The sequence below is a fragment of the Mustela nigripes genome, chromosome 8 (genome assembly GCF_022355385.1).
Source record: "Mustela nigripes isolate SB6536 chromosome 8, MUSNIG.SB6536, whole genome shotgun sequence".
Lineage (NCBI taxonomy): Eukaryota > Metazoa > Chordata > Mammalia > Carnivora > Mustelidae > Mustela > Mustela nigripes.
In genome coordinates, this window is record NC_081564.1 from 39,411,271 (window position 1) to 39,434,943 (window position 23,673).

General features: G+C 36.5%; 1 protein-coding gene across 6 annotated transcripts in view; it reads left to right on the plus strand.

The window, feature by feature from the left end:
* MYOM1 (myomesin 1) overlaps window positions 1–23,673 on the plus strand; it is a 159,477-nt gene that overhangs the window by 106,963 nt on the left and 28,841 nt on the right. For all 6 annotated transcript variants that reach the window (XM_059409283.1, XM_059409282.1, XM_059409286.1 and 3 more), the window contains 5 exons: window positions 4,444–4,570; window positions 7,338–7,522; window positions 9,491–9,605; window positions 22,551–22,707; window positions 23,120–23,226. In XM_059409283.1, the coding sequence (XP_059265266.1) occupies window positions 4,444–4,570; window positions 7,338–7,522; window positions 9,491–9,605; window positions 22,551–22,707; window positions 23,120–23,226 (691 nt within the window). The remainder of the gene's footprint in view (window positions 1–4,443; window positions 4,571–7,337; window positions 7,523–9,490; window positions 9,606–22,550; window positions 22,708–23,119; window positions 23,227–23,673) is intronic.

Consider the following 23,673-nt stretch of genomic DNA (forward strand, 5'->3'; position numbering starts at 1 on the left):
GAGCCCGATGTGGAGCTCAATCTCAGGATCCTGAAATTATGACCAAGCCCAAGGCAGAGACTTAACCCACTGAGCCACCCAGGTGCCCCTAAATAGTATGTTTTTATATCATTTTGTTATTGCTGGGATAGAGAAATATACATCATTTTTATATAGGTTTTTGCTAAATTTTCTTATTGTTTCTATAAGTTACCTATGAGCTCTTTTTGATTCTGTGTAAATCATCATATCATCTATAAAAGACAGTTAACTTCTTCATTTCCAAATTTTATATTTTTTGCTTCATTTTTTTAACTTTCTGCTTAAAATCTTTGATAAAATATTGATAGATGTGGTGGTCCTGGTCATTCTTGATTTGATTTTTGTCTTAAAGGAAAGCATTTCACCATTTTACCATTAAGTATTATATTTCCTATCAGTGTTTGATAGACAGCTGAAGTAAGTTTCCTTCTGTTCCTAGTTAAGAAATAGTTAAAATGAAAAAAAAAGAATTAGTTAAAATGATGAAATCTTTTTTTCTGAATCTATTGAGATGGTTACATGATTTTTTCCCTTTAGTTTTAATGTGGTATATTCCAGTAACTATCTAATGTTGAAATAACCTTGCCTTCCAGCCATAAATCTAAGCTAGACATTATGTATACTCTGTCTATATATAACTGGATTTTTTTTGTTTAATGTTGTTTAGTATTTTTGCTTCTATGTTTATGAATGAAATTACCCTGAGACTAGAGTTAATTTGGTATAAATACCTGACAAGGACAGTACTGGAAAGGAAAATTGAAGGGTAATCTTACTTTATTGAGATATAATTAACATATCATAAAATTCACCCAATTAAAATGTTGCTTTATATATTTTGAAGGGGTGTTATTAGATGCATACAAAGTGACTTTCTATATTACTAACAATATATTTCCCTTCAATCTATATTATCTGTTATTAATATAAATTTATCAATTTTCTTTTGGTTGGTGTTTGCATGGTATATAATTTTTTTCCTTTGACTTTCTATCTATCTTTAACTTTATGCTTTATATATGTTTCTTTTTTCTTTTTAAATTTTTTTTAAGATTTTATTTATTTATTTGACAGAGATCACAAGTAGGCAGAGAGGCAGGCAGAGAGAGAGGGGGAAGCAGGCTCCCTGCTGAGCAGAGAGCCCCATGCGGGGCTCGATCCCAGGACCCTGAGATCATGACCTGAGCTGAAGGCAGAGGCCCAACCCACTAAGCCACCCAGGCACCCCTATATGTTTCTTAAAAATAATATAGAGTTGGATATTTTTCTACCTGAGAGTCTTTGTCATTTAACTAGAGCATTTAATGTTTTTATTACTTTTTTTGAAAAACCAATCATCTTTATTTTGTACTTTCTATTTGTCCTGCCTGTTCTGTTTCAGTTTCTATCCTAACCTGACTACTTTGGAATAGTTATTTTTTTTCCTTCAGCCATCCCCTTTTCCCTCTACACTACCTTGAAAGGTATAGACTCTGGGTTTCTGTGTTTGTTTTTGGTGGTTACTGCAGAAATTACAGTGAGCAAATTAGCAGTCTGAATTTATTCTACTGTTTTACTCTTGTCTGAGAAAAATAGGGCCTCAGAATACCTAAGCCATTTATTCTATTCCCATTGTATGTTTCTGTATGTGTGCTTTTAAGTCAATTTTTAATTCAAAAGTATTGTTGTTATTGTTTTCTAGTCAGTAATTATTTAGATTTGTCTAGATTACATTAGTTTCTCTCCCCTCTCCTCTTGAAACTCTAACATGTATTTGACATTTTCATTCTGTCTTCCACGTCTTTTAATCACTCTGCTCTCTTTGATCCTTGTATCTTTTTGATCTGTGGTCTGTGTAATTTCTTATAACTTTCCATTAGTTTACAAATTTGCTCTTCTTTTGCATCTGATTTCTTGTTAAACACATCCACTATTTTTCTCTGATTGTATTTTTCCCTTTTTAAGGTTACATTTTATAAAGTATTTTATAGTTTGCTATCTCCTGCAGATATTTTATTTAATTTATTTTTTTAGATTCCAAGTTTTTATTTAAATTCTACTTAGTTAACATATACCATAATATTAGTTTCAGGATTAGTCCTACAGATATTTTAAGTTTGTATTTTATATTTAAAACATAGTAAGCATAGCTATTTTTCTAATCTCTGATGATTCTATTATCTAATATCTTTGCAGGTCTGTATCTGTTATCATTAGTTTTGTAGCCTGGCTCATGATGTCTTATTTCCTATGTTTGGTTATCCTTGATTGTGGGCTGCTCATTGTCATTAAAATATTTTCATGAATAATTTGAGCTATAGGATGAAGGCATCTTACTCTGTAGAGGATTTGTATTTGCTTCTGCAAGGTGCCTGGGGATACCACCTGTTCAGTTTTTTTTTTTTTTTTTTTCTTAAATACAAGGCTTTAATTTTTTGGACAATCAAGCAGTATGAATTTGCACTTTATAAAGGCAGGTTTATTTCTAACTCAACTTTACTCCCAAAGAGTAAAGACCTTTTAGGGTTCCATCTTAACTGTAGAGGGCTCTCTTTTATTATCCCCTTTTTAAGGTTGGCTCTAGGCTTTGATTTCTGTGTTCTTCTGCTTGATAAACAAAACGAAAGGTCAAATTTTTCTTTATTGGCCACTATCCCCAAGGTAAAATCCACTTTTTTTTTTTTTTGGTTCTGTATTTCCCTTTATTCTGTCCCGATAATTCTGTAACATTGTGACACTAATTTGATGCTTTTGAAAAGATTTTTAAAAGATATTTTTATCTAGTATTTTGAATTTTTTAGCAAGACAATCTCTATAGCCTAGTTCACCATTGCCAGAAATAGAAGTCCCATGCTACAATATTTCACCTAAGCCTAGAATGACCAACTTTTCCCATTTGCCTAGGACTCTCCTAGTTTCAACACTACAACTGCCTATATCCTTAAACTAGGACCCAGGAAAACTAGAATGTTTAGTCATACTAATGGAGGCCCAAAACAGACTTGGTTCCTGAATAAAGTACTTTTAGATCCAAGTTATCTACATGATGGTTTCTTCTTATTTAAAAAGATCTTCCCTTCTTAAAAGGAATGTGTGTGCATGTATGTATGAATCAAAAATAGAGTTTGTATTATTCTGTTACCATAACATGTAGCAGTTATATTCACCTTATACCCTAAATAACTGGCATGACAAGACCTCTTTCAGATGAACTTATGACTTCATGATCAAATCAGGTGTAGACTAGATCATAGATACATACTTGTTTTGCCTTGTTTTAAGTCATACAGTAGGTAAGCTTTGTTAACTCAGCTGGTTACATCAATGCCTCCATGTATTGAGCATTTTTAAAAAAGATTTTATTTACTTATTTGAGAGAGAGAGAGTGTGCACACATGAGCGGGGAGGGGCAGAGGGAGAAGGACAAGCAGACTCCCCTGAGCACAGAGCCTGGAACAGGGCTTGATCCCAGGACCCTGAAATCAAGAGTTGGGCAGTTAAGTGACTGAGCCACGTAGGCACCCCCAATTATTAAGCATTTTTAAGCTCAAAGGATTGTGTATAGTCCATAGATTTTTTTCACACTAATATAGTCCATCATTTCTATTTTGCAAATGTTTTCACATTCATTATTTTATCACATATATTTACCATAACTGAATTTCTTCTGAGGGATATAGAAAACATTAAGTCACTCAATAAGGAGCAAAAAATGACAAGATTTTGAATATTTTGATTCCTAGCTTAGAATTTTTGTAATTTTCATCTATATAAGCCTTAATTTTCTGTTAATTTATTATATTACAGTGTCCATGAGTCAGGAGTGTAGACTTGGCTTAGATGGATTTTCTGCATGAGGTCTCACAAAGATGTCAGCTGGGCTCATTCTCCTCTGGAGCTGGGTTCCTCCTCCAAGCTGATACACTTATTGGCAGAATTCAGTTCTTTCAGCTGTAAGTCTGGGGCCCTCTGCTTCTAGAGGCTGCCCTTCTCCAACTGTGTGTGGCTAGGCCATTCACAACCTGGCATTTGCTTCTTCAAGGCCATCAAGACAGTGCTCTCATTGTGAAAGTCCCAGACCCCATTTTGAGAGTTTTCATCTGATTAAATCAGGCCTACCCAGGATAATCTCCCTTTTGATAAACTCAAAAATCCTCTGATTAGGGACTTTAATTACATCTGTAATATCCCCTCTCCTTTTCCATATGATGGAACTACAATCACAGGACTGATATTCCAAAACCTTTGCCATAAATTCTTGGTTGGAAGCAGGTCACAGGCTTCACCCACACTGAAGGGGAGTAGATTACAAAAGGGTATGACTCATTGAGGGTCACTTCAGGGTGTATCCAACACAGTGGGTAAGTAAAAAAAAAATGTTGAACAACTTAAATAAATGAACCTGAATCAACATCCACTATCTGAGATATTGTCATGTTGCAGATTAGCAACTTGAAGGAAAACATGGTGTATCAATTCCAAGTGGCAGCCATGAACATCGCCGGATTGGGAGAGCCCTCAGCAGTAAGTGCATGCTTCAAATGTGAAGAGTGGACCATTGCTGTTCCAGGTAAACCATAAAAACCATTGGAGTTTCTTCTAAAAGAACCTCCAACTTGGAAGTAAATTTAAGTACCTTATAGATAGTTCTAAGAGAAAAGCATTCTCTTGGCCCCTTATGTTTACCTGAGGTATTTTTATAATCCTACTAAATAAAAATACCAATATAAATAATAAATATAAATACCAACATAAAATGACTATAATTTCTTGTGCTTGTATTCCCAGTAAATCATAGTTATACCTCTGCTTGGAATAAGACTAACCCGAAGCACAAAATCCAAGTTCCACATGATCATTTAAAAGGAATTCTGAGTTTTGTCTGTGCTTCTTAAAGACCATCAAAGGGCATCTAATTCGTATCCACACCAAAATGTCTCAAAAACTTCTTCCTGTACTCCCTAATTCTTATATATTCTCATGCCATTTATCATCCTCCTCTCTCCAAGCTCAGCCAATGTGGCTCCTCTTCCTTGTTGTCTCTCTCCTCCCTTGCTGCTAGCTCTTTGTTATATTATGAAGGTGTACTTCACAACCCTGCCCAGGACTTAAGTACTGGACTTGCTCCACCTATTTCCCTCACTTACTTCTCCAGTCCTTCTGCTCTCTCTGCACTTTTGTCTCAACTCTGCATCACAATAAAGTTCCTCAACCTGGCTGGAAATATTCTCCTTTGCAGGTTGCCACAGTGAATGGCTGACTGAACAGGGAAGAAAACGGGGAGAATGGTAGAAACACCTACCTGTGCTTTTAAAAACATATACAGCAACAACACTGAAGAAATTAAAAAATTGAATGCAAAGAAATTTACTAAGCCTCTTAAGTTTTAAACAACAACATTAAAGTCTTTGGTGGGTGATTTTATTTTGCTTCCAGTGGTACCAATTTCACAGACCCAATGAGTGCCACAGGATGACTTGATTCTCTCACTTGGATTTAATATTCAACATACACAAGGCCATACTGGAGTATACTGGGTAGATCCAGCCCTGTCTCTGATGCCACCCCCTTTCTCTACTTGAAACCCTAGTGCCCTTGAAGAACCATCATTTTTGCCTTTGCTTAGAGAGCTTCTGTTCACATCACTTCTCTGTCAAGTGTGAATAAAAAGCTTACAAGAGAAACCCAAGAGCAGTTCAAGCACTCACTCAGCTTCAGTAAATATATGAGGCAAATATGCTGCCTTTCCATGTACCTTCTTTTTTTTTTTTTTTAAGATTTTATTTATTTGACAGAGAGAGATCACAAGTAGGCAGAGGCAGGCAGAGAGAGAGAGGAGGAAGCAGGCTCCCTGCTGAGCAGGGATCCTGATGCGGGACTCAATCCCAGGACCCTGAGATCATGACCTGAGCCTACGGCAGAGGCTTAACCCACTGAGCCACCCAGGCGCCCCTCCATGTACCTTCTTTAAGCCAGTTGGTATTTCTTAAGCTCTTTCTCTCACCTACACAAAAGTGGATCTGTTTTTAAATTCTTGCAATTCCTGAATCAAGTTAAAATATGAGTAACTAGAAACTAAGAAATTCTGAGCAGACCTGTGGAAGACGTTTCAACTGAAAGAGATTTAGTTAGCAAAAGAGATTGCAGGATGAGTGCTATCTGTTTGGATGCCTCACAGGATTCTGAGGATGGCACAAGAAAATGATTTAAAAGTCCTTTGTAAAACAGAACATGACATGTTATTATAAGGCATTGATGTTATTATTTAAATATATTACCATGTTATTTAAACCTCTTACCTTGTTGGAAGGCAGGGATGACACACTAAGCCAAGGGACAGGGCCCCATAAATATTGAGCTATCAATTTGCAAAACGCCAAAGCATAGCATGATAGAGGCTGTGTTTGTAGCTGGCTTTTAGGGCACTGTAAGTTAGTTCAGGGGATTTTGATTGGTTGGTTAGAAATCAGTTTTTTAAAAAAAAAAAAAGGTCAGGAAAAAAGAAAATAAATATATCACTTACATAGCAGCTGGTGGGCATGGAAGGATGGGGGGGGTCGCTTATAGTTTAGATTCCCAAGAGTGCAAAGAGCACATAGGCAGGGAGGACATTTGACTTTCTTCCTGAACAGATTGGTCAAGTTACTTGGCTTCTCTGAGTTTTCTGTTGTCTTAAGGATGAATGAGATAAATAAATATAAAATATCTAGCAATGTTTGGGTCTCATAAAATACCTAGCAATGTTTAGCTGAGACCCATAGGCTTGATTGTATTTGTTTTGGTGAAAGTTCTTTGTAAACTGTAATTATAGTTTTTTTACTCGTAGATGGAATATATGCTTTATGGGAAAGATTTCCCTCCAGAAGAGATCTAGTTTATAACATATTCCTTTTTCCTGTAGAAGAAATATTACTATCTATATTCATATGCCATCAAATAGAGTTGCTTTCTTCATCCTAATTTGAAAGTTAGGGGAAGTTTCAGATTTCTATCCAAAAATAATCTGAAACTGAATTGACAACCAAATTAAACTGTTTTTGATAAAAGATGAGGACTAGAAGCCCAAGGACCCCTTGAAAGCAAGTTTTCATACACCTTCTGAATTAACTCTAACTGCCTTGCCCATAAAAGGACTTAGTAGGTTGATGGAGAGCCATTGAGGAAACTTGATACAAAATGACCACAAAATACCTATTTCTATACAAATAGTAGATTTCACAAAAGAACACTGGATTCAGCTTTAAGACTTCAGATATGGCTCTAGATTTACACATATTTGCATTTTGACATGTATGTCATAATTCTTATATTTTGGTCTCCGTTTCTCTCTTTTTCAGGACCCCCGCACAATGTCAAATATAGTGAAGTCAGGAAAACCTCCCTGGTTCTGCAATGGAAGCCTCCTATCCACTCGGGAAGGACTCCCGTCACGGGTTACTTTGTGGACTTGAAGGAGGCCCATGCCAAAGATGACCAGTGGCGAGGACTCAATAAGGCAGCTATTAAGAACACATACCTGAGGGTAAGACAGTGCTCATATTTTGAGAAACATTTTTTTTAAAAAGAAGAAATGGTACCCTAATACTATTAACTCTAAAGTTAGCAAGATAAAACACATTTCTGTTGTGGTCTGTTTCCTATATTGGGCTCCTGGTAAGATTCCATTTGACAGTGGTTGGGATTGGGCAAAGTTTCTGATGCTTAAAGCAATTTGGTTATATTTAACCTGAATCCCTTAATATAGCTTTGGCAAACATCTACAAGCTCCCTCGTCTATCTTCTTTTCCTCCTTTCCTCCAACTGTCCACCTTACATTTTGGTTACTCACAGTTTTAGAAAGGTGACTTTCTCATTTCTTCCTCTGATTGATTGACTGATTGATTGATTGATTTTAGAGGATGGTTTTTGATTTAAGGGTGCTGTTTTCATAGCATTCATGCCAGCAAGGCTTTACCTGCTGATTCCTTTGAGTCATGCACTGTCTTACTTCATGGGCTCTCCCATGCTTGTGCTCATATGAGCCCTCAGAGGCTAGTGGAATGGGTTCACTCAACTCTTGACCTAATCCTCACCCTTATCCATATCTTTGGCTTCCAGATTGCTCTAAAGTGTTCTAACTGAACAAATTCCTAACTTATCTGCCAGTGACTGTTCTGCTAAAGCCAGTGAATCTCACTTGTAACAAATGGATATCTCAAAAGAATGTTTTCTCCTATGTCAGGAGTGACACCTGGAGACCCTGAATTCACACTAGGGCTTCAGAAGCTGTGGGGAATATGATTCTGACTCATTACTTAGAAAGAAGTGTGGCTTCACCACAGTCATACAGAAAACAGCACACTGCATTTAGTTTGCAGCCCTACCTGTTGCCAGAATAAGCCACTGCCTAGAGGGTGGGCCTTGGAAGATTCTCAGAGTATGCATGCTCTACAAGTTCTCTCCCATTGACCTGCCACTGTGGACTAAAGTCCATACTGTCTGTCAGCTTCTCTCCAGGATTGAGGTATTTACTGTCCCCATAAAAAAATATAAATATATCCTCCAAGAGAGATGACCTTGAAACACACCATTAACTCATCTTAGCATATGCCAGTGAGCTCCCTAACCTCTTCTAAAACCTTGAGGAGGTGGGAAAGGTTGCATTTCATGGGGGAAAGAAAAAGGAGAAGGAAGGTCAGGAACTTAGCATGCTATTTGGTTATTAAAATGAGTCAGGAGGCCTGTAGATTTAAAGAAACCCCCAAAGAACATTTAAAAAAATCAGATACATCTGATGGTGATGGTGTATATTTATGGCCAGAATAATTTCCAAATCTTCAACTTGATGCAGCAAAGGATCCCAAGAGCTGAGGTTGGGCTTGACTCAGGGTAAACAAAACAAGGATAAGAAGCTAAGCAGAGGGGACCAACAGCCTAGAAAATACGGGTGGGAAGAAAAAAATGATAGAGTTTAAACATATCAAAGAATGGTTAAGTTCACTCATTTGAAGAAAGAAAAAGAAGAAAGGTGAATATAGAAGAGAGGGAGAGAGATTGACACTGAGATTGAATGTGCCCCACAAACCAGGAGGTTAATTTTCTGTAAGGAAATTATCTCAGAGTTTGTCCACAGTTTTTAAAGTGAAAATAGACTTACTGATTTTTCTGATTATAAAACAGACACATGCCTATGATGAAAAATTCAAACAATATAGGAATAAAGAAGTAGAGATGTCCTATAATCTTCATACCCATTGTGATATAGATTCGCTCTCCTGGATGTTTTATATTCAGATACATTTCAAGCCTGAGGTGGAGAAAAACATGTACATGTTGAAAAGTTTAATCTGGAAAAAAAAAATGTTAATCTGGTAACCTTAAGTGAGGACAGGAGATAGAGTTCCACGAATGGGAGAAATTGAGCTCTATAACAAAATCGTCTGTGCACAGGAAGAGCACCTCTGTTCAAATGACACGGAACACCCATCACTTCTGTTCCTGCTTCTTCTAGGTACAAGGCCTCAAGGAGGGTGTCAGCTATGTGCTCCGTGTCCGAGCCATCAACCAGGCGGGTGTTGGCAAGCCATCGGACCTTGCTGGGCCTGTTGTGGCAGAAACCCGTCCAGGTGGGCTTTGACACTTTCATTAAGATTAATCTCATCTGTGTAAGACACCAGAGCAATTCAATCTTACTTTCTATGTTTTTCTTAATTTTCAAAATTATCAGTGTATGCTATCTGAATAGCTGATAAGTTTGGCCTGCGGATGTGAATTGTTTATCGCATCACAGGCGCTCTTAGGACAGGAATCAGCCAGGTTTGAAGTGATCCAGGGCTATTCTGGACTGTACCTAAAAATGGGGAAGTTCTTGGTCAAAGTATGTTTCCTGGACTATTTCAAGTGTACATTTCTAGGACATTATTCTGTCACCATACTGTGGCCATTAAGTCCTATAAGAATATTTTCCCAGTTGTAGGAGCTGAACAGCCCAGTGAACAAGCATGATTCTTAAACAAAAGCAGAATTTATTTAATTGTATCTTTTAAGTCAAGTCAGGGGTCATCAAGTGTTTTCTGTGAAGGACCAGACAGTAAATATTTTCAGCTCTGTCATGATACTCAACTCTGCCATAACCAAAGAAGCCATAGATAATACATAAACTCATGAACATGGCTGTATTCTAGTAAAACTTTATTGTGCCAGTTATATGCATTATATATTTCATGTATTGTGACATTTAAATTTTAAGTAATTTTCACATGCCTTGAAATATTAATTTTCTTTTGAATTTTTTTCAACTGTTTAATAAAAACCATTCTTAGCTTGCAGGTCATACAAAGAGGCAAGGGGCCAAATTTAGCCTGCAGGCCATAGTTTGCTGACTCCTGGGTAAAATTAACAGCAGTTTTAACTGGATGATCTATAGAAAGGAAGAAACTTTCACTTCCCAGTTTCAAGAGATGCCATGACTGAGCTAGGGAATACAGTCTTCCCCTTTATTATGTGAACAAACTTTACACTGTTCACTGTGCAAATAGTTTCAGATTATTACATAATAATTACTTATCTTCCCATTTAATCTCTATTGCTTTTCAAAGTTATTACATATTTCAGTTCATAGAAGTTACAGTATAGAAAGCACTGTAATAGTCAGCATAGGGAATATAGGCAACCACTTTGTATACTTTGTAAAGAGACAGATGGTAACTTGGTCTATCAAGGTGATCAGTTCATAAATATTGAATCACTACATTGTACATGTGAAATTAATATAATATTGGGCCAATTATAAATCAATAAAAAATAACTTCAAAAGAAACATTTGAAATGAGAGAGGATTAAAAAAGTATTAACCAGCTATTTTAAGTTTGCCTTCATTCTAGTCCAAGCATGTTCACTTCAATCCACATCGATTTTCAGATTGAAACAAAGAGTAGATATATAATGTGATATTTATTTTTATGATAAGGCAAGAAAGTAAACATAGAAACTTCTTCTCTCCCTGCATATTACTTGAAAAGTGTATCAAAAGTATCCTTTTAGGAAGTATCTACCCTTCTCATCCTATTACTTCATAACCTACTTTCAACTACTCTTAAAACTGCCTTCTAAGACCTGGGTGTGAAAAATGACTTATACACAACTGTAAAAGTTGTCTGGATAAAGTGCCACACCTCATTATAAGTACCTTTTGTAAAATTCCATGAGAAAACAGGACAACGCTAGACACATACACACCAGATAAAAGGCAATAGGTGAAGACACCAGAATATATATTTGTATAGGAAGCGGACTCTGGGGTTGCCACTACTAAAGAAATAGAAACAAATGCAGGTGCAAAAAGATACAACTGCAAACTCTTGTAAGAACATTTAGGTCACCAAAGAGGTAAACTCTTAACCTAATCATGGATCAGTTAAAAGCACCTTTGATGCAATGGATTCCAAATCTGATTAACTGAAGGAAGGTGAAATTGAGTTCTTATTTTTTCATCAATAGTCTCAGAATGTCAGGTGTTCAGGCATGACATTAATAAAACTACCCCTACAGAAGTTTTACCATCAGAAAATGATCTTCTGATGAGCTCGTGGGTAAAGAGTTTTGTTTTACTGATTTGGAAGTCATTTTTTGTGGCCATTCCATTCCCAGAATATAACTACAAAGAACAGCTGCAGACACTGACCCACAAAACAGCAGGAGATGAAGCCACCCTTTGGCTCACAGACTAGGAAAGAACCCTGGGATGCACAAAGTCAAAGTCCTTCACTGTAAAGGAACACCAAAACCCAGGAGACACGTGGATATGTTCATATGCAACAGGCACATTCATTCTTGGGACATACATTTCTTAAGCAGCTACGGTATGTGAGCACAATATGTGTGGGCAACAGGAGCAGAGGAATAGGATATCATCACTGTACACTGGGCTTACAATCTACATGGAAAACTCAGAACTTACAACATGGTGTGTGATGAGAGTTATAATAGATGTTCATAAAATATTTCTCATATCTGAATAGACAGTAAACTGGGGTTTCATAAGTCCTTGTAAAAACTTACCTGTAGTGTAAAGTTGACTGTATTTAATGATTTTCTTAAATACCAATATTTTACTTTTGCTTAGATATGTATTATATGTTAGAATGGATAGGGCAGAGGTGGGGAGGCATGTTATCAATTTCAAGATTTGGGATGTGAAATTTGGATTGCTATTGCAGAAGAATGACTTCTTTTGGAATGTATTATTAACATTTCAGAAATAAAGCTCATCATGTAACAGCAAGCCTCAGATAAATCTAGCACGGTATCACAAGTGTAATCTGAATTTGAGTTGAAAGTTAACTTAATCCACCAGAGTTAGAGGATCACTGGTCTCCCTTTGAAGTCAATAAATATGCCAGCAGACGTAGCTCAGGCCCTACTAGAATGTCCAGTTGTTCTGCCGATGAGGATCCAGAAAAATAGACTCAGTGTATCAGGCTTTACCAAGAAATGTAATTAAGCTAGAAAAAAGCCTGTAAGAAGAATAAGCTGAAAAATATTTAGTGTATATTTGTTTAGTATATAAAAGGTACTCCTAATCTTGATATTTGATAGTTTTCAAATGGTATCTATATTGATTGCATCAAGCCTGGGGCAGAGGGGGAGGGGGAGGCAAGGCGAGCCAGATCAGATGGAAGATAAAAGAAAGACCTGCCAAGGTGTGGCAGGTGATCTGGAGGACAAAAAAATGACTGGTGGTACAGGCTGTAGGTATTCTTACCAGAGACTCAGCAGCCAGCCAGAGAATTCAGGTGATGGAGAGGAGGGCCCAAACACAAGGCAGAGTCCCAACCTAACTTCAGTTACCAGAAGTTAGGACTTGGTCACTAGGAGCAAGGCAGGTTAGAAGAATGCAACACTGGAAGGAATGATTGAGTTGACAACCTCCTAACCAATTCCAGTTTCTGAAAACTGGTTTGTCATAGCACCTGGCAGGACTGAGAATGTAAACGAGCTCTCAGTCGCCTAGAAGTGGAGTCTTCAAGGATTCAGAGGAGGAAGCCAGGCTGGCTGTTCTGCTCAACTGGCTTCGTTTAGAACATTTCCCTTGTATTTGTTTATTAACTGTTCTCTTTCAGCCATTAAAACAGTAGTCCTCAACCTTTGCTGTACATGAGAATCATGCCAGGAACTTTTTTTGAAAAATACTGACTCCATTCAGACTCCACTGCAGACCAATTATATCAGAATCTCCAGGACTGAGCCTGGGCATAGGTTCATTTTTGTTTATTTAGCCACTTGGATAATTCTAGCATGAAAGCAGGGTTATGAACTTTGATTTAACTGTGGGCTACTTCAAAACAGGAACTGTGTGTCTTTTCTTCCTGTTTGCAAGGGCCTGGTACCTGGTGTGTTGTAGTCATTTATTAAATGAAAAAGATAATGAATGACTACATGTTTTGGCTAGTGAGTATGACTCTGTTTTATAGCCACAGTGTGTAAACTTAACCCTAGATATTCTATAATGGAGGCCACGATGTGAGTACCAAAGTGGTAGGTCAGCCAGCAGTTTTGGTCTTAAACATAGGGGAGCTAAGTATCACGTAGACTGATTGCATTAATTCAATTCTCTCTGCTTCTATTCTGTCCCACTCTTCTATTCTGTTTTTAAACGTGACTCATGTTTTTAAACATGAGCACACACGTGCACACACACACACACACCCCATGGAAAAGGACAAATAGCTAAAGCTTGTTAAAAGGACTATTAATGCTGATGTAAAAGACTAAATTAAATGAGAAAAATTGCCTATCAGATTATGAAATATATAGGAATATAACAGTTTACTGTGGTTTCATTTTGGCTTTCAATTTTTTTTTTTAAATCATCTTTTGGAGAGGAGGGACAGTTAATTTCCAAATCATTCATTTTAGCCCTGGGATGTACCTTAGCTCATTCATATACTAGGTGTGGTGGCAAGCCTGAAGGGACCATTAAAATGCCATTCCACCACAATCTGGTATCCCCCTGTCCATATTAAGGATTTGTGTAAGGTAAGGTTGAGGCAGCAAACTCAAGACAATTCTTCTTAAATCCTTTTTACACCAAAATAATCTCTTTAATTTTCTATAGCTAAATCTCCTGTGTTCTTTCTTGAATTCTTCATGTTCTTGAGCAGATTCAAAGGTTGAGAAAATGTAGGTCCTGACAGATTTTGGTCCACTTTTCCAGCCCAACTCTGTTGGAGGGTGGGACAGCCTTTCACCCAGATGAGAATATCCATAGGGAAGCCTTGACTGTGACAGCAGAATATCAAGTTGACTGCCTGCCAGTTAAGTATCTGAGCCATTTTGTTCACACATTAATCAGCTTTAGAGAGTACAGCTCTTCAGATATTTATGAGTTTCACCCATGAAGTGACAGTAGCTCAATGCTTGGTAAAAACTCAATTAGGCCACAGGACGTTCTAAAAAGATTTGAGGATGTTTTAACTATACCTTTCTTAACTCTGACACTGCACCAGGTCTATCTACACAGGCTTTGTTCGAGGATTAATCTGGGGCCTATTAGAAATGCTGGCATTATGTTAACTAACTAATTAGAATTCATTTATTTATTTATTCAAAGGCTTTTAAAATTTATTTGAGGGGAAGAGAGTGAGATGGGAGAAGCAGACTCAGAAGGAGAAGCTTCTCAGAAGGAGAAGCTGACTCCCCGTGGAGCTGGGAGACTGATGAGGGACCCCATCCCAGGACTCTGGGATCATGACCTGAGCCAAAGGCAGTGGCCCAACCATCAGAGCCACCCAGGCACCAACTAGTTAGAATTTAAAAAAAAAAAAAAAAAGGACAAAAAGAAATGCTGGCATTGTATTTGCTCTTCTCTTTTCTAGAGCATTTATAAAAAGAATCATCCATTTGAATATCATATATCTTTCTAAAAATTGCTATAGAATTTTTTGCCCATTATATTTTAAGAACTCCTTTATTTAAGGAATTCTACTATTGAACTTCCTCTTAGATTTTAATGTGGAAAAGTTAGCCCTGCCAGTTGAACATAGTTACTTCCTTAAGCCAACATGTCCTTTTCAGATACAAGAAACTCTGAGCTCTTTTTATGTTGTTTTTATCTGCTTTTTAAGTTGTTTTTAAAGTTGTTTTATTGGCTTTTAAATTTTCCAAAGAGCGTCATTTTGTTTTAAATTCTTCACACTTCTTCTTTTTTGTCCCATACAATTTTTAAAAAATATTTTCCCAAAACGCTATTTTCTCTGTAAAGCCAGACCACAGGAGACTACCTTTTTTCCAAAGGCAATCTCAATTCAATCTCCCATTATAGTATGATTGTAAAATATTTAGCTTACTGAGTTACTCTTTGTAAATACCTTCATTCAAAGAACTATGCTACAAATTAATTAAAACTAAATAGTTTATAATTAATAGTAGTTTCACTTCATATTTCACAAAAGATCTCTTTGTTTTCCAGAACAATTCAATGAGATAGCTCTATATTCTTCTCTCAATAACTGAGACAATTGAGACAGCAACTAAGCAGGTTTTTCTGTTCTCCAAGTTGCATGGAGACCAAACTTGGCCATTCAGGAACCTGAACAGTACCACAGCTCAGCCATGCATTGCAGGTGGGCCAGACACCAACCCTGCCCATGTCAAGCTGCAGACACAGACCTGCCACTGCCCATAGGTACATCAGTCCACACAGGGGGTACCACTTGATAATCCAGCTCGGCCGTCAGAGGAGATTGCACTTCTGTGCTCCACATGACATTTTCTACACAAGTCTACTCCTTTAAGACTGGGAGAGGTAGCTGATTTACCTAATACATGGAAACAAACACAGAGAGTCAGGAAAAAAATGAAAGGACAGAAGAATATGTGTCAAATAAAAGAACAAGACAAAACATCAGAAAAAGACATTAATGAAGTGGAAATAAGCATCCTACCTGATACAGAGTTTAAGGTAATAATCATAAAGATGTTCACTGAACCCAGGTGAAAAATGGATCAATTGTGAGATCCTCAACAAAGAGATCGGAAATATAAGAAAGTTCCAAATAGAAGTTACAAAGCTGAGGGGGGTTGGGAGAAGGGGGTGGGATTATGGACATTGGGGAGTGTATGTGCTTTGGTGAGTGCTGTGAAGTGTGTAAACCTGGTGATTCACAGACCTGTACCCCTGGAGATAAAAATATATTTTATAAAAAATTAAAAATTAAAAAAAATAAGTTACAAAGCTGAAAAATACAATACCTGAACTGAAAAATATGCTAGAGGGATTCAACAACAGACTGGATAAAGCCAAATATCAGATCAGTGAGCTGGAATAAAACAATAGAACAGATGCAGACAGGGACATCTGAGTGGCTCAGTTAGTAGAGCATCCAATTCTTGGTTTCAGCTCAGGTCATGATCCCATGGATCATTGTATTGAGCCCTGGATGGGCTCTGCACTCAGAGGGGAGTCTGCTTGAAGAGTCTCTCCTCCTGCTCCTCCCCTACTCATGTGCTATCTCTCACCCTTTCTCTCTCCCTCATAAATAACTCTTTAAAAAAAAAAAAAAAAAAAAGAACTTACCCGACAGAGTAATAAAAAAAAAAAAAGAGAGAACTTAAAAATATGAACATAACTTAAGAGATCTCTGAAAGAACAGCAAGAGGAATAAATAACATTTGCAATCCTGGGGTGCCAGAAAGAGAAGAAAGAGAGAAAGGGCCATAAAACTTATTTGAAGAAGTATGGCTGAAAACTTTCCTAATCTGAGAAGGGAAACAGACATACAGGTTCAGGAAGCCCAGAGAGTTACAAATAAAATGAACCCAAAGAGAATGACACTAAGACACATTATAATTAGAAGGGTAAAAGTTAAAGGGAAAATCTTAAAAGCTGCAAGAGCAAACAGCTTACTACATACAAAAGAAACCCCATAAGGCTATCAACAGATTTTTCAGCAGAAACATTACAAGCCAGAAAAGAGTGGCATAACATACTCAAAGTGCTAAAAGGAAAAAACTCCCAACCAAGAATTTTCTACCTGGCAATGTTATTTCAGAATTGAAGGAGAGATTAAGAGTTTTCCAGACAAACAAAAGCTAAAGGAGTTCATTACCACTAAACTGGCCTTACAAGAAATGTTAAAGAGGGTTCTCTAAACCAAAAAGAAATGGCACTAATTAATAATAAGAAAATATAAGAAAGTAAAAATCTCACTGGAAAAGGCAAATTTATAAAGATAGTGAATCAATCCCTTGTAAAGCAAGTATGAGGGTTAAAAGAAAAAAGCAAAATAAATTTAAAAACCACAACAATTAGTTAAGGGGTGCATAAATAAAAAGATGTAAAATGTGACATCAAAAATAAAAATATGTGGGTGAGAGAAAAATGTACAATTTTGGAATGTATTCAAATTTAAGTTACTGTGAAGTCAAAACATACTGTTACATACATAGGTTATATGTGAACTTTGCAGTAACTTAGAGCAAATAACTTTGCAAAAACTTAGAGCAAATATATAAAGAAAATGAGAAGGGAACCTAAACATAACACTGAAGAAAGCCACCAAACTTCAAGGGAAGAAAGAGAACTATAAAAACAACCAGAAAGTAATTAACAAAATAGCAGTGAGTACATACCTGTCAATAATTACTTTAAATATAAATAGACTACACTCCCCAATCAAAAGATATAGAGTGACCATTAGAATGGCTAAAAAAAAAAAAAAAAAAAAAAGACCCATTTATATTCTGTGTACAAGAGACTCACTTCAGATCTAAAGACATATGCAGACTGAAAGTGAAGGGATGAAAAAAGAGATTCCATGCAAATGGAAGTGAAAAGAAAGCTGGAGTAGCAATATTCATACCAGACAAAACAGACTTAAAACAAGGACTGTAATAACAGACAAGGGCATATAATCATAAAAAAGTCAATCCAGCAAGAAGACATAACACTTATAAATATATATGCAGGGGCACCTTAGTTGGTTAAGTGGCTGCCTTCGGCTCAGGTCATGATACCAGGGTCGGGGATTGAGCCCCACATCTGGCTCCCTGCTCAGTGGAGAGCCTGCTTCTCTTTCTCCCTCTGCCGGCCACTCTGCTTACTTGTTCTCTCTCTCTCTCTCTCTCTCTCTGTCAAATAAATAAATAAAATCTTAAAAAAAAATATATATATATATATATATATATATATATATATATATATGTGCACCCAATAAAGGGGCACCAAGATATATAAAGCAAATATTGACAGACTTGAAGGGAGAAACTGACAGCAATACAATAATAGTAGGGGACATTAATACCTTTACTTATATCAATGGATAGATTATCCAAGCAGAAAACTAATAAGGAAATATCAGCCTTAAATGATACATTAGACTGGAGGGACTTAATAGATATATATAGAAAATTACACCCAAAAGTGACAGAATAAATATTCTTCTCAACTGCACATGGAACACTCTCCAGTATAGATCATGTTAAATCATAAAATAAGTCTCCATAAATTCAAGAGCACTGAAATCACATCAAGTATTTTCTGTGAATACAGTGTTGTGCAACTGGAAATCAATTGTAAGAAGACTAGAAAAACCACAAAAATGTTTGAGATAAACAAATCTACTGAACAACCATTGGGTCATCAAGATAATCAAAGAAAATCAATTAAAAATATCTAGAGACAAGTGAAAATAGAAAATACCAAAATATTTGGAATGATGCAGTAAAAGTGTTTCTAAGAAGGAATACATAGCAATACAGGCCTACTTCAAGAAACAAGAAAAATCTCAAATAAACAATTTAACTTTACTCCCAAAGGAGCTAGAAAAAGAACAATGATGCCTAAAGTTAATAGAAAAAAGGGAATAGTAAAGATTAGAATAATAATAAGTGAAATAGAGACTAGGAAAAAAAGGGGAAAGATCAGTAAAACTGAGAACTGGTTCTTTGAAAAGGTAAACAAAATTGACAAACTAGCTATACTCACCAAGGGGGGAAAAAGAAAGGAGAAGACTCTAATAAACAAAATTAGAAATCAGAGGCAATATTACAATTGATACCACAGAAATATGAATAATCATGAGACAATGAGCAATTATACACCAACATAGAGGACTGCTTAGAAGAACTAGACAAATTTCTCAGAACATACAATCTTCCAAGATTGATTCATGAAGCAATAGAAAATCTGAATATACCGATTACTAGTAAGGAAATTGAATCAGTAATCAAAAAATTCTCAACAAAAAAAAGTTCAGGACCAGAGCAGCTTCACTGGTGATTTCTATCAAACATTCAAAGATTCAATACCTGTCTTTCTCAAGTTCTTCTAAAAAAAATTGAAAAGAAGAAAACACTTCCCAACTCATTTTATCATTATCCCAATATCAAAACCAGATGACACCACAAAAAAGAAAATTACAGGCCTGTATCATTGATGAACATTGATGCAAAAATCCTAAATAAAACATTAACAAGTCAAATTCAACAATACATTCAAAGGGATCATCCACCATGATTAAGTGGGATTTAGTCCAGGGATTCAAGGAGAGTTCAATACCTGCTAATCAATCCTTGTGATACATCACTTTGACAAAATGAAGGATAACAAGTACATGTTCATCTCAATAGATGCAGAAAAAGCATTTGACAATATGGATGGGTCTGAAGATATTATGGGAAGTGAAGTCAGTCAGATGCAGAAAGACAAATACCATGTGATTTCACTCATGTGGAATCTAAAAGCCTAAAACAATGAACAAACAAAACAAAAGCAAACTCATAGATACGAAAACAGATTGGTGGTTATCACAGGGGAATGAGGGTGGGGGGTGGGCAAAATGAGTAGAGGGATTCAATTGTATGGTGATGAACGGTAGCTAGACTTTTAGTGGTGTATGCAGATGTTGAATTATAGTGTTATATACCGAAACTTATATAATCTTATAGACCAGTTTTTCCTCAATTAAAAAAAAGAGAAAAACCTCTACGAATTATTGTTCTAAATTCCCAGTTGTTCCATTTACCTGAGAATTTACTGCTAAAGCATCAATACTTTAAAATTAATTCTAAAACTCTCTGATGGAAATTCTTATAAAATAGATTAGACATGTTAGTATGTACTTTTCAACCTTGGATGCAGCATACTGAACCTTATCTACCTTTTTCTGTGTGACTCAGGGCCATAAGGATCAATCTTATTTATTGTACAGTGTTGGGATACAGTGATGTCATTATGGGGCGAGGAGCCATTCACTCCTCTATTAAACAATGTCTTTGTGCCTGCATTTAGGTTTTCTTCCTCCTCTCCTACTCTCATTTTCCTTATTCTCATTGTGCCTACTGATGGTAGCTTTTTACTTCCCTCTGTTTTGGAGGTTTAATCTACTGATGGAACCCAACCAAATAACTTCCTAGAATAATCTCAAGTGAAATATAAATAGATTCCAAGGGACAATCTATGAAATTCTCCTGAGTGTCCAGGAATACAAGTGTGTGGACTTTGTCACATCAGTGCTGCCTCTCAGAGGCTTGTTTTCCTTACTTCTTGGTTTGGAGCAGGGTTCCAGATGGGTGAAATGTTACAGTGCAAAGGCTCTCTGTGGAATGGAGAGAAAGGCTAAGCTAACTATGATATTCATATTCTTTCAGTTTTGTGACTCCTTCGCAAAAAAAGTCAGATCTTTCACCTTAATAAAAAAAAAATCACAATTCTTAACCTAAGCAATATTTTTTCTGTTGTAAACTTAAATCATACCTCCAATATAATAAACAGCAAGCATATGGATGATTCACTTCCTTTTGAAAGGGATTACAGAGAAGACAATGAATGATTAATATGAACAATCTGTCATGCCTCCAAAATAGATATTATGCAAAGAGCAAGGAAGGTTTAGTCAACCTCCATCACATCTTTCCTCTACATAACAATACATATACACAGAAATTTTCTTATTTCTATTCTCTTTGTGACTCAACCATGCTCTGTATCATAACACTGTCTGAACCTCAGCCCTCTTACATGTTAGTCTTAACTTTTAATGAGAACACTTTTTCACTTTTTGTTATACAGTAGTGGATGATGAGGATTCATCATATGTTATCAGGAGTATCACTAGAACATGGTCTGCAACTTCCAGTAGGGTAGACTCACCCTTAAAAGTAATGAAATGGTGGACATTTCATTCAAATATAATTTAATGCTTATTGGATCATTATTTCAGTTTATCACCAAATATGAAAAGAACACTTTCATTTAAAAAAATAATTTTAAAAATCTCTAGAACTAGTCTTCTTTAAGCATTTCATGTGTTTAAAAAAAATCACTTTTTAGAGGCTTATAATAGAAGCACACACCCTGTCATCAATAAAGACAAAATGAAATCAGCTTCCTGGCTTACAAATCAAGATCTTCATGTTGCCACACATTGTTTGGGCACTATTTTCTATTGGCCTTCCCCTGGGAGGAATTTTGCAGGTTTTTTTTCCCCTGACAAGTTTTATTGCACAATAGGCCAGGATGCTGGCTTCTTACAACACAATTTAGAGAGAAGACCTTCAATCTTTTGGCAGTGTCTATTGGAAGATCTTTTTTAATGCCCTTTTGAAGACAAAGCTGTACCTTTCTGAGATTAAATATATTTTTCCTAACATATGGAAACAAACTGAGTTTAGACTGGTAATCAAATGAGTGTCAACTTGAGAAGTACATTTTACCTTTCAAACTGGAGTTAAGCATAGATGGGAATATTTTATATGCTGTATGAACTCTAAATTGCTAAATTAGATGCCAGTGCAATTTGCTATAACTCTCAAAAATACAAGAACTCAAAGCACTACCTGAATTTTTTTCTTTTAAATCTAAAAACCAGTCTTCTTTAAACATCTGGATCTCTTGAAATTCATTTCCATTTCAATTTCCATACAGTTTGATAACAGTCATGTTTAGGTCGCTGTCATTCTCATCCAGAGAGGCACCTTTTGATTGATTTATGGTTGCTTGATCAACAGAGAAAGATCTTGGCCTTGAGTTTCCATGTAGTTCTCCATTTTTAAATGATTAATAAACATTAAGCCTATGAACACAGGCAATTTTTACTACCTCTACTTTCTCCCCTTCAATTTCCCCTTGGTTTCTTTATTTCTTAACTGTCCTTTTCTGATGAGTAGGTGGATATGGATGTTATCGAAGCAAAAGTCATTGATTTGGTCCTGATAAGGATTATTCAGCTTTCTTTTTGCCTCAGGCTGGCTTGTCCTTATTATGACCAACCCACTCCTTCCACTGTACCTTCAGTCACATCAAGCAATTTTTGTTCAGCCCTAAGCAAAGAATACTGTCCATGGTGTTGGCTTTACCAGAAAAACATGGCACATTCATTTAATTCCCTGCTGCAGTATAAAAGTTGAATTGTAAAGTAGGATTGTGCATTCACAGTGAGCAGCTGGAGATTTTCCCATGCACTGGCTCAAGGCCCTGGTTTGAGGCTACAGTAATGAATCCCAAAGTAAGGAATTCTTACTTCATTAATTTCTATCAGGAAATAATCAGTGCCTTGTTTTGGATCTTCTAGGAACCAAAGAGGTTGTTGTAAACGTGGATGATGATGGAGTAATTTCACTGAACTTTGAATGTGATCAGATGGCTCCAAATTCTCAGTTCAACTGGTCCAAAGATTATGTATCCACAAAGGACTCTCCCCGATTAGAGATTGAAAGCAAAGGCAACAAGTATGTACTGCTTCAGTCATAATAATGGGGTTTTATTTTCATGATAGGAGACTGAAGTAAGCTCTTTGCTTTCTATTTCAAATACTTAGTATAACGGAATGAAATCACAAATATTTTATATCTGGTCATGTAAAAAATAATAACAAATGTCAGCCTTAAAAAATAACAGTTCTTATAAAGTACTTTTCATGTTATTTCAGTTAAAAAGCTTTCTCATATGTTATCTCATTTGTGATGCTAGAAAAGCTTTGATTGACATAAAGTCAGCTCTAATGGTGATTCTCATTATTTTATGAAATTCTGTAATCTTAAAGCAATGGTGAGGATGTTTATGGAAAGAGAGCAAGGAAGAATTTGCTAGATCATAAATCCCACACAGCCTCCCTTCTTACAAGAGTATTCTGTTCCGCAGGACGAAAATGACCTTCAAGGACCTGGGGACAGAAGACCTGGGCATTTATTCCTGTGATGTAACGGACACTGATGGAATAGGGTCAAGCTACTTGATCGATGAGGAAGGTAATTTTAAAATCATTCCATTTATTAGGACACCTGAGTGGTTCAGTTGGTTAAGCATCTGCCTTTGGCTCAGGTTATGATCCCAGGGTCCTGGAATTAAGTGCCTCATAGGGCCTCAGTGGGGAGCCTGCTTCTCCCACTCCCTCTGGCCTCTGCTCCCCCTGTGTGCTTTCTCTCTCTGATAAATAAATTAAAATCTTTAATTAAAAAAATATCAGGGCACCTGGGTGGCTCAGTGGGTTAAGCCTCTGCCTTCGGCTCAGGTCCTGGGATAGAGTCCCACATTGGGCTCTCTGCTCAGCAGGGAGCCTGCTTCCCCCTTTCTCTCTGCCTGCTGCTCTGCCTACTTGTGATCTCTCTCTGTCAAATAAACAAATAAAATCTTTAAAAAAAATCAATCCATTCACAAGTCTAACGCTGCTTTGATTCATCATTGAGTGATCCTCT